The 12,270-nt window shown below is 37.8% G+C and overlaps 2 protein-coding genes across 4 annotated transcripts in view; both read right to left on the bottom strand.

The window, feature by feature from the left end:
* Positions 1-1,309: 1,309 nt before the first annotated feature.
* Positions 1,310-2,645, bottom strand: LOC125237836 (exonuclease DPD1, chloroplastic/mitochondrial-like). The gene has a single exon (XM_048145047.1). The coding sequence runs from the start codon at positions 2,474-2,476 to the stop codon at positions 1,574-1,576; it is 903 nt and encodes a 300-aa protein (XP_048001004.1). The 5' UTR covers positions 2,477-2,645; the 3' UTR covers positions 1,310-1,573.
* Positions 2,646-3,534: 889 nt separating this feature from the next.
* The window catches only part of LOC125237680 (serine/arginine repetitive matrix protein 1), a 125,862-nt gene continuing 117,126 nt past the window's right edge, over positions 3,535-12,270 (bottom strand). For all 3 annotated transcript variants that reach the window (XM_048144823.1, XM_048144822.1, XM_048144824.1), the window contains 4 exons: positions 7,358-7,474; positions 6,144-6,577; positions 5,617-5,717; positions 3,535-4,877 (listed from right to left, as the gene is read on the bottom strand). In XM_048144823.1, the coding sequence (XP_048000780.1) occupies positions 4,432-4,877; positions 5,617-5,717; positions 6,144-6,577; positions 7,358-7,474 (1,098 nt within the window). In that variant the 3' untranslated portion in view covers positions 3,535-4,431. The remainder of the gene's footprint in view (positions 4,878-5,616; positions 5,718-6,143; positions 6,578-7,357; positions 7,475-12,270) is intronic.

Below are 12,270 nucleotides of genomic sequence, written 5' to 3'. Positions count from 1 at the left end.
TGGTGGGTTAACCCTTCATTTTCGTTGGTGCAAGTGGCTCTTAAAGAATGGGTACAACTGGTACAACTATTACTTCGGACTTTTCTGTAGCACAAGCAAAAGCAATATTATATTATAAGGTGCATTAGGGTAATTCCGAATGACAGAAATGCTCTGGTAATTCTGAAAGGGGAATCTTGATAATTATGATGGACATAATGGCGATTTTTAGGGGAGGACGAAATTATAACCACTGTAGGGCCTTTCTGGACTAGACTGGCCAGGCAGAGGAAATACTGGAAAGAGCTGGAGGAGGCCTATGCCAACAGGCACACTGAACTACGCGACTTCATCTAAACAAACAATCACAAACACCACGTTCAGAAGAAAAGGCTAAATAGATAGATAGATAGATAGAATGGCGATTTTTATGCGAATTTCGGAATTACCCTAATACACCTTAATTTATTTTATATTTTCGAGCGGGGCCGTATGTACATTCAATCCTATATGGAGCAAAAATCTATAATTGAATCCTGAGTGTAGCAACTGTAGCAAGGGATTCTACAATAAATAGAATCTTGTGTGTAATGAGGGGTTTAAGTCCAAAGGTGGAAATTATTTATACACTTATGATAAAATCATTCTTTTTCAAAAACCAAAAAATATACAAAGTTCTGGTAAAATAAAAGTGCCACTGATCGTTCCTATAGTAAGTGAGCATTTCTTTTTTTTTTGCCATTAAAAAATTTTTGATTGTTTTAGGCAATTTCAGGTCAATTGTACTCAGAATCACGAGTACTTTCAATCTAACTGGGAGACAAAAAGTGTCCCAGAATTTCCATACATTTTTGTTACTTTCCTCTTTTGTTACCCCATACACCATGTACGGAAAATGGTAAAAAAATAAGAAAAAATCGAATGGGACAATCTTTTTAACTACTAGGATTGAAAAAGCTAGTAATTCTGAGTAGAAATAGCATATTTTTTTCAAAAATATCACACTTCATAAAAGTGGCAAAAAAAAAAGAAATGCTCAAGTAAGAAAGGTCCCCTTTCTGAATAGGTGATGTGAAACAGTAATCTATGTAAGTATACAAGAAAGAAGGGAAACAAACATTTGAATATTCCAGAGCAGACTTAATCATATTCAATGTATGGTTTATAAAATAAATACATAACAAAAATTTGAATATTTGTATTTTAACAAGTTTAGATTATTTTCTGGAGGGGCTGGCCTGTTTTATTTATAATATGCAAATTTTTTTATACTTACCAATAAATAAATACAATAAAATTACAGGTTTACAAATAAAAAATGTTGTTTGAGCAAAATAGTATTTATTGATATTTGCTTATGTAACAAATAATATTTTGTAACATAATAAACATTCTTATTTATAGCCAATCAGGCAGTCAACATGCAATAGAATAATCAATTAAATGTATGTAACAATTGCAACATACATAATTTTAAAGTCAAATATAATAAAAATCTTAAAAATAAGGGTGCACCTTGCAAAAATGTAAATAGCAAAATAAAAATATTATAGTTTACATGATTACTTAATTTTAAGAGCATAATATCCTAATACTAATGCCTTTCAAGAGGCTTAATTTCAGTCAGCAGTTTACAGGAATCATCTGCCCATGGCAGAAAGTCATTTTTCATGGCCACAACACAGTACAGTAACATAAAACAATCTGCTTCTGCTCTATGGGCATTCTGCTCTTCTCTGTTCAGGAGTCTTTTATAGAGGGCAGTCAATGCAAAGCTATCTTTGTTAGCTTTAGGTTTTTTATCCATGACCCTATTGATAGCCTCAGTTTTTTTCTTTCTCATATTTTCATTGATATTTTTAGTCCCCTTTTCTTCTTTAGCACTTTCATCAATGTCTTCACAAGATATATCAGATAATGAGAGACATATATCATCAATTTCTTGCCAATCTTCGTTACTTACATTAATATCAGGCCATTCGTCTTCGTCATCTGTAATCAGTTCTTCAACTCTCTGTGGAGAAGCTTCTAAAGTTTTATAGTCAATAGTTGTTCCTTTTAATAATTTCCTGAAACCTACAATGGAGTCTACACAAAGCAGATCTCTTGGTATAGTTTCACCAGCTTCATTGAATTCTGTTTGCAGCAATTTAAAGTCGAACATATTCCCATTATGTGCGACCAGACACACTGGTTTTTCAAGCTCTTCAAGAAAGGATTTTAAACTTTTAGTTTTCTGTTTAAAAGTAGGCGCGTGTTCAAGTAGTTTGTTGGTGAATCCGGTAAGTTCTATAACTTTGGATTGCAGAGGTCTCTGCGGATTGAAAACCAATGTTATTTTACTGACCGGCGGTATATCTCTGTATCCACATTTTTCTATCTCTTTCCTTGAAGTGGCAACGAAGCAGAGCTCAATAATCTTTGTCCTGTTACGCTCCAGGTGCGGTAGACCTGTAGTTTCCAGGTCGAAAAACACGTAAGTTGCGACGCGATGCATTTTGTAACACTAGGCAGTTTTGGGTCTCACAGTGAGTCACTGTAGCCCGGGTAGCACTTAACTACGAATACTATGCAAATTATGAATCATCAAGACTGCCACTAGCTTACGAATTATCTATAAATAAAAACAAACATATCCGCAGACGAAATTGGATAATCAGCAATGAAGTATGCATGAAGTATGTAAACATTGGTTGACGTTGACGTTTCATTTGACATTCAGCATTTGTCAGGAAGATGAAAAGTTTGTTCAGTCATTGATAATCTTCTCGGTTTTAATTATTTATTTGAGCATTATATAAATTAGTACCCAGACAACAAATGTGATTGCATTGTAGTTTTTCTTTAATTGTATGTATAAAATGCTTTCTGCTATTTTATTCATTAGCGACATCTAAGGATGAGTAGCGATTACAAAACGCCATCTAGTATTTAGTAGTAGTACTAGTTATGCATTGCCATCTAGTGGTAGTATGGTTAACTAACATGTTTAGTACTAGCTATCGCACAAAAGATGGCACTATTTATTCCGAAAATATGTGTTAGTCATATTTGGAACAGTGTCGTTCTAAAAAAGCAAATATGAACTCTTTCTCCGCTCTCCTGGATGCTCTGAAAATTTTTATTTATATATTATTGATACGTTTTGATTTTTTGTCAGCCAAGTAGGCAACAAATATGGCTGGATCGTGTCGTGTTTCTAGGCAAATGGGGAAAAAGTGCGATCATTACTTCGTTCCTCAGCCGACGGACTGCTATTTTTTACATATCTGAAGCAACGTAACGAACCTAAACCTAATCCTTCTTGGGTTTAAAGTTACTATTTACTGTCAAAACATAAAATTTAGGGACACAGGTAGGTAAATAAATTAAAAACAATTTTTATTAGACAAAGTTTATTTATAACCAACATAGGTTATTAATTACATTATTGGACAAGTCTCCGTTCTAATGTACAAATAGGTATTATTAATTTGAAAGCGTATTAAAATTACCAATAGCAAAGTGAATCACATATAATATAAAAATATATCATTAAACTTTATATCGATATTATTAGTGAAAAAGCATTAAATGGAATAAATGACTAAGTCACCCCATATGAAATATAGTTCATAGTCACCCCTAATTTTAAAATAAAGATTATTCTACATTGCAAGCGTTAAAGACATCTGGTAACGTTAGAAATACACGTCAATGGCACTTATTATCAACATTAATATTGTGTGTAAAATATATATTGAAGGCATATTATTATAGCACCATAATGTTAAGAAAGTAATGTCTAAAAGCCGGTCCAGACGAGACAATTTCCAATTCGATTATTTTTCACATCAGTGATAACGCAAAATGAGGAGGCACGCTGACATTTGATCCCGCCAGGCGGCGCCTGTACAAGAGTCTGGTCTAGGCATAATCACTGTCAATCATAATTATGTGTGTGAGAGAAAAAAATATCTCCGCGCTCTCGTATGAAATTCTTTATCTGTGCAATGGACTAATAAAGTGGCGCCATCTGCCATAACCTTTGAGTTATGGCAGGAGTGCCTCCTCATTGACGCTAATACCTTTTTTATTAAATTGGTCAATTTTATCATCTGAAACGGCCTTAATTTTTTTGTCAGATAATTTTACAGTATTATTTGATAAAGCTAGTAGAAGACATATTGGCAATATTGTCAAATTTTCCAAAATTATACAATCTATCGCCCCAAATACGTCCCCTACAATTTAGTTAAGTACTGATACCATGAAGCCTCCGTCACACATAAAGCGTTTTGATAGCGTAGCGTTAGCGGAGCAGAAAGCGCTCTAAATACGCGTTAGTTCCCGCCGGCGTCCGCTGGGCGCAACGCCAGCATCTGTCCGGCGCACTGCTATCATTGAGCTCCGCTAACGCTCCGCCTACGCTCTCAAAACGCGCATGTGTGGCCGAGTTTTAAATCCTAATCATTAGCGGACTCTAGTCGTCTCCGGTTTCTTCTTATTGGACAGTTTGAACCATCCCGCCTTCTTCTCGTCTTTTGGCATAGAGATGGACCTGGACACTCTATCCCTATTCAGGATCTCACTTGACTGACTCCTTTGCCCATCCCTACGGTGTTTACTATCTGGTTTCCTATGAAGAGTTGTACTGGAGCTGGTAAGCCTGTTGTTCACTGGCCTTCTTGTCAGGGTAGACTGGGAGTATGACTTGTTTTTCTGTAATGTGGCTTCCTTCTTCGGTCGCTGTGCGTAGTGTAAATCCTGGTGGTCGGGGGGTAACCGGGGGGTCCAGGGGGCGAAGAGGGAGAAACTCTTGGTGGTGCTCCGGACCTGAAGGTTGGAGGAGTTGACTGAAGAGACGTCGTCACGGGAGCGGTTGCGGGTCACGCGGCCGGGGTCCGGGATGTCACCGACTGAAAAATGGAACATTTGAAATTAATGTATTTTGTTTCAAATGTGGCCAATAGTTACTAGATTACGAACTTATCAGGATCTGACCACTACACAAATAAATTTAGAGCGAATTTTGGATCCACATAAAGAAGTAAATTGGGTAATAGTCTAATTCCATTTAAAGGATGGACAATGTTAGGATTGGCTACGTTATTCAATTGCGAGTACATTCATAAATTTTATAATACATAATCACAGTCGCCCAAATGAATTGATTCATTTTCTTTTTCTTGTTCTATTTTTTTGTCTTTTTCTCTCTTTGTCTTTATTATACTGTAAGGTCATGTAATAGTACATTACATCAGAGGCCGGGAAAATGGGGATTTCTGGCCAAGTGGGTATATACGGATAGGGATACGAGGCCGGGAATCCGTTTTCACGCCGAGGCATGTATGTATAGTGCTTTTCTCAAACATAAAATGAAATAAAAAAAATGCTCTAAAGGACAATATATTATAAAAAAAAGATACTTTGCAGGCCTAGGCCTAAAAAATAATATGAAATCCCTTTACAGTGCTCTCGAGTTGTTGCGTCCAAAAAGCGATACTTCCCAGCCAATTTTAAGGAACGTAAAGACAATATTTCATTGCATGTTTGAGAAAACATGTTTTTTAATAAATAAATAATTTTTCATTCATGACCACATTCGGCCGTGGAACTATTGCACAAAGACAGGATCAGTTGCTACTGTTTACGTACCGGTGGTAGCGTGCAGGTAGACCACGCTGCGTTGCGACTGGTGGCTGGAGTCTCCCTCTGTACTGCTCTCGCCAGAGTGCGCCGGCGTGCGGCGACGATATCTGCGAAAAACAAACAAATTACTTATATACATACCTTACAGCCAATTAATCGCACAAAACTCCGTCGGATATTGATTGACACCCATATATCTCATAAACATGGTGTCGCCAGGGTTAAGCAAGTGGAGATTATTCATATTCCACTAGCTGGCGAAGCCCTTTTGCTTTTTCGCGTCATAGTTGTTTGAAGCTAATCATTGTCAATAACTACAAAATTCTGTTAAGAGTTGTTAATATAAACAACTGATAAAAATTCAATTCTAGTACGGTCACGGATTTTAATTATTGATCCACTTCTAGCTCATTTTATACTGGACATGTGATGGTTAAGCACAGTTAAGCTATGACGAGAATGAGCTAGAAGTGGACCAACTATTAAAGTCCGTGAATGTACCTAACTAAACTATGTACTCGTAGTTGACTCACTTGTAATCCTTGTTGAGATCCTGCTTGCTACTCCTCAGCTCCGATGAACTCCCTCGCTCTCTCCTTCCATTCTTCAGCGTCTTCGAGCTACTGTGACTCCTCGACCTGTCATATGGACTCATCGGGGGCTTCAGCCCACGCTGGCTATCTTCGGACTGCATCTCAGATATGTTGTGAAGATTCCTCTTGTAATACTTCTTGTCGCTTTTATCCAGGTTGGATAAGGAGTAGCTTTTATTCAGCTCAGCGTGGTCGACTTCATCAAGCCCAGACGTTGAGTTGGAGACGGTTTTGCGGAGGGTCCCGTGTGGTTTGACGGTGGTGTGTTTGGTGTCGGATTCGACGTCCGTGTCGCCGAAGAAGCGGAGGTTCTTGGCTGGGGAGTTCAGCTTGGGTTTGTAGCTTCGGTCTACTGGAGCGATTTCTTTCTCCGTCTGTAAATTGTGAATGAATAGTTACATAAGTTGTAAAGATTACATCGATTAGGATAAAAATAAATGAAACCGTTCTCGTCACGAGGATAAGACAAGAAAGATAAGTTTGGAAAACATCAAAAATGATATTAACCAGCTTACTTTACTCGACGTAAGAAACGTGATTTTTTTGGATTTCAATGTGGGGCACATTTTGACATGATTAATTGTATATCAGCTAGGGGTAAATAATGTGGTATTTTTTGCATCTTATACACTGTGTTCCAGTCGGACATGCATTCAAAAGCTTAATCGTGCTTGAGAAGTAGTCTTAGGTACCGTCATCCTGAATTTAAGCGTTGTCTTGAGTGTCTTGACTGATGATTAATTGATTACTGATAACGAGTATACGCTCGCTGCACGGGTGCTGCCTTCATGTTGTGTTGTGGGCTTTTCTGTATTCAGTTGTATGGTGTTAGATCCGACGGTTGCCGCTAGCATTAACGGCCCGGCCACGACATTGGTCTAAGCGCGTCAGCGGTGAGCGGCAGCCATACGTGCGAATGAAAAGTCCCATCGCTGTGTCTCGCTTCAATGTATGGCCGCCGCTCACCGCTGTTGCGCTTAGACCAATGTCGTGGCTGGGCCGTAATGTTGGAAATGCCCACCTAGACGTTGTTCTACTTGGAGAATCTGTCTAGTGACTTGGCCCAGCTCGGCATGGGCAGGCGCCGTCGCTTTCGATTGCCTTGTCTCTTGACTGTATTTGACTGTATCATTACAGGGAGTTAAAGATACTACCTTGACGTTTTTATTCCTGGATAGTCTGTCTAGAGACTTGAACCAGCTCTGCGTGCGCGGCGGGGAGGGGGTGGGGCTCGGCGTGGCCAGGCGCCGTCGCTCGCGGTAACGCTGCGCCTGCGCAATACAAACAAAAACTGTCAAAACGGCTCTTTCTAATCCATACTATGTATAAGTGTGTGTGTCTGTTTGTTTGTCCGTCTTTCACGGCTAAACGGAGCGACGAATTGACGTGATTTTTTAAGTGGAGATGGTTGATGGTGCCTGTTAACCCTTGATTTGAAGGATGCTGGGTTAAGTATATGAGCTGGGAAATATTGACGCCGGGAAGGAATACTACTTCTTGGCAGGGCAGTGCGTATAAGAAAAGAAGAAGCAAATAATATTTTGGTGAGGAAGAGTTTGCTGAAGTTTCAGTGCCATTCTTGGTAATTACGGGGTTGAAAGAAAACCAAATCGTATTACTGTGACAGGTTGCCAGCCCATTTCCCCCATCACAATATTTGATATCCCATAGTCGACTGACCATCCACTTTTCTTAATCCTTAATTTATTCATGTTTGCTTTCAGATACCGACACCGATTTGCAAGGAACATGACACTGCTTAGCAACCGGCCGCTTTTGTACTCTCAATATTTTGGAGCATATCATTTTACAGCGGTTGGATGCTCGTATTTCAATACAGCTCTGGCATACTATACAGCTTCAAATGAAAGGCCTATTTTAAATCAGAATAGTATTTAGACAAGAACATAGAAGAGAAAAAATCTTAATTAGATATTATGCTATTTAAAATCCGAGTATGTGCCGTCTGAAAAGTAAATATAATAATAAATAAATAAAATAAAATTCTGAAAATGCCCTAAAAACACGTAAAGAACCTTAAACAGAACTTAAAACGTCTTCCGACCCACCTAAAGGTAGATACATAATTACATAGATTAAAAACCTATAAGGTATTCTAACGCTTTTCGCGTACTGTGGGCATTGCCATTTTTTAGGGTTCCGTAGCCAAAATGGCAAAAACGGAACCCTTATAGTTTCGTCATGTCCGTCTGTCCGTCTGTCCGTCTGTCCGTCTGTCCGTCTGTCACAGCCGATTTACTCGGAAACTATAAGTACTACAGTGATGAAATTTGATGGGAATATGTGTTGTATGAACCGCTACAAAATTATGATACTAAATAGTAAAAAAAAAGAATTGGGGGTGGGGCCCCCATACATGTAACTGAGGGATGAAAATTTTTTTTTCGATGTACATACCCGTGTGGGGTATCAATGGAAAGGTCTTTTAAAATGATATAAAGTTTTCTAAAAAACATTTTTCTTAAAGTGAACGGTTTTTGAGATATCAGCTCTCAAAGTCGTAAAAAGTATGTCCCCCCCCCTCTATTTTTATAACTACGGGGTATAAAATTCTAAAAAAAATAGAGGTGATGCATGCTAATTAACTCTTTCAACGATTTTTGGTTTGATCAAAGTATCTCTTATAGTTTTTGAGATAGGTTGATTTAACTGTAATTTTGGTTAAGTTATTGGTTTATTATATTTGCTGCTACGGAACCCTTTGTGCGCGAGCCCGACTCGCACTTGGCCGGTTTTTATGCCTACTCTCGGTTCCGGTCACCGACCCGTCTGCAAATAATTATAAATCATATCAGAGATGAGCGCGGAAGCTACGGATCACATTGTTTAGATTATTGTACATGGATCGATAGAGATCTACGTTGTCTTATCTTTGCTATGGACTGTTGATCTTTAACAAATTAACAGGCTGATAATATGGTGAAAAATAAGTGTTGTTTTCGAAAATATCTATAACTACATGTTTGTACCTTAGATGTTTTTTTACTGAGTTAAATTTTATGAATTTGAGAAAATTTGTTTTACATTTTGGAGTGCGTCCAAAAAGTATCCACAAATATTGCCCCACAAATATCGCCCATGAACGGTTTCACTTCAATCTATCTATGATAATAAAATTGGAAATATTATCTATATATACTAGAAAAGAAGAAAATAAATATTAGATATGAATGAATGCAATTGTTACATTTATAAACTCCCGATCTGCTTAAAATTCATATAAATTGTGGTTAATACAACAAATTGTGACAAAATATCATCAATAATGTTAATATCCATAGACAATTTTAAACTGCGTTTGAATAAAAAAGCTTAAACAAAAGACATCAACGAAAGCGGAGATCGAAACCCTCCGAAAATAAATGGCGGCAAACAATACAAGTTTTTACCGTGACGTTACCTCGGTCGCCACGTACGGTGTACAATTACAGATAAAAAATAAAAAGATAATAAAGAACTCATCGGAGGACGCGCAAAAAGTATTTTCGGCAAGTTAAGGTTATGGTCGAGATACAGCGGGTAAAATGCGAAAGAAATCTAATTTCCATGATTTATTATCTAGAAAATGAGCAGGAGTCTATCAGGAAATTAATAGGAAAATTACAACAGTTTTAAGACTTTCAAGTTACGAGTAGTTTCGAATTAAGCATGCTTGTGCAGAGTTCTGCACAAATCACGCAGTGGTAAAGTGTAACATAGTGTCATCATTCATCAAAATCGTTAAGACAATTTAAGTGCATAAGTATGTCATTGCTGTTGCATACATTCTCTTGCTGATCGCATGCGTATTCGCATGTTCGTACTAACGAGCGATTTTTGGTCGACGAAAGCTGGTTCCGCGTCGATATGTTTAAAGAGATCCTAAAACAAGCGAGTACTTGTGAACCCTATCATCATTCTCTTTCTACAGATGCTAGAGGTAAGACGTGTCCTTATGTGACGTAGATTTTAATATTTGTAATGGACATCATCACCGTCTAGCAACCGCAGAATAGATGGAGAGCACAACAGTGCGTCTACTCTTTCGCAGGTATCAATTACTAGCGAAGCCGTTAGACTGCGAAAATGACCGGTTTAAAGTTAGTCAAATTAAATTATTTATCGGTTTCAAACTCCATGACATTGTCCTTTTGAAAAATTCTAAACTTTGATTGGAAGCATCCCGAATGGCCCGAATCAGCTCACAACATTAATGAACCGAAGATCTTAGTTGAGTAGAATTATTCGTTTAGGGTAACATTTGGAGGTGTAAAGTTCTCCAAATGTCAAATAAACAATATGTATATTATTATTATTAATTAAGTACATAGCATCAAGGCTAGGAGTCCCACTAAACTGCTATGAGGCCGCGTTCATTCAGAGTTATCTATCCCACTAACGTGCCGGTTAAGAAAAATTGATTCGACCGACACCGACACTCATTGTATGTAATATGTATATCGTCGCCTATCAGATCACCCAAGTACAAGCTGCTTAGTTTGGGACTAGGTTGATATGTGTAAGGTGTCCCGCAATATTTTATTTTAATATTTATTGATTGCCGTAGTGGAACTCCAGTTGAAGTTTAAACCTGGAGATTTGCGCCTGTCACATTTCATGCATTCTAGATTTCCGTAAAACCAAAAAAAAACAGCAAAAGGTACCAGTGTCCAACTGTCCAAACAAGTCTCGTCAAAAATAGTAGTTCTGAAGGTGATCGAAATATCCAACCCATGCCATTTTAAACCTTAACCATATACTTATAAGAGTGATGGTGTATGTGGATTGGAGGAAGGCCATCGACCATATGGCGCTTGACCTTATGTGGATTGGTGTCGCCAGACTTCGAATGTCCTTTATAATTTCTTTATTTGTATCATTCCCATTAAAGTCTGATTCTAAAAACAGCGACAATTTGTAATACAGACTGTTGATATGTATACAAAGATGTTCTTCGTAGATGGCGCCACTTATCAAGGTCCTAGAACCATAATAATGTTAAAGACTTTTGGATATCCAACAATCATTATCCTCCTTCAAAAGTGTTTGTTTCCTTAGACACGTTGCAGTTGGTACTAAGGCACAGCGGGGCAAATCTCGACTGGGGGACAAATATGTACATGACTGCAATAAACCAACATGAATATGAATATGAATATAACTGGTCCATTTTTCCATGTTTTACAATGTTTGCATTATTAAATAAAGTGTCCACCGGTTATACTCGTACATGGTAGGCGTGTTCAGTGGATACATGTAGAACTCAACATCATAGTGTAATAATGGAAAAAATGGATCAGTTACAATTGCCCCCCAGTCGAGATTTGTCCCTCTGTACCTTATACTTATACATGCTTATACTTAGACACAAGACATCCTCTTCTTCAGGCAGTAAGCGTGGTAAGCCTCCACATATCTACAGGGAGTAGCTTACTTTTTTTTGCCACATTATTCGACTAATAAAGAATGTGGTGTCGGAGTACCTAAATTGTGCCTTTCAAACGTATCTATTTTATACTTCATTTAGGGAACCTAAGTATGATAAAATTTGTCTGGCTATTTGGACCCACGCTAGTTTGCTATCTTGTACCTGATCTTGACCCAACAGTAAACCCTACATGCCAAACTGTCAATTATGTAGCCACTGCTAATAGCATGTGGCAAATGTGTGGTATTTGACATGGCCCTTATAACTATTGTTAATGAGAAGTTTAGCGTGGGTGTTGTTGTTCCGATGTTGTCGATAACAACACAAAGTGACTTTATTAATGATAAGGACTTACCAATAGCCCTTTTAAAGCTGTCAATTTAGCTTGGAGCTTTAAATAGCTTTAAATAGTGGGCTTTTTTTAAAGGAGCGTAATCTAACACGATTATTATTTTTTAACTAATATTATAAATGGGAAAGTGTGTGTGTCTGTTTGTTTGTCCGTCTTCCACGGCAAAACGGAGCAACGAATTGACGTGTTTTTTTTTAAAGTGGAGATAGTTGAAGAGACGGAGAGTGACATAGGCTACTTTTTGTCTCTTTCTAACGCGAGCAAAGCCGCGGGAAAAAGCTAGTAAA

The sequence above is a fragment of the Leguminivora glycinivorella genome, chromosome 22 (assembly GCF_023078275.1).
Source record: "Leguminivora glycinivorella isolate SPB_JAAS2020 chromosome 22, LegGlyc_1.1, whole genome shotgun sequence".
NCBI lineage: Eukaryota > Metazoa > Arthropoda > Insecta > Lepidoptera > Tortricidae > Leguminivora > Leguminivora glycinivorella.
Note: the sequence above shows the minus strand (reverse complement) of the source record. Positions and strands in the feature narration are given on the sequence as shown.

Coding starts and splice junctions, on each gene's coding strand:
- LOC125237836 (XM_048145047.1), bottom strand. CDS start 2,476: ATGCATCGCGTCGCAACTTACGTGTTTTTCGACCTGGAAACTACAGGT.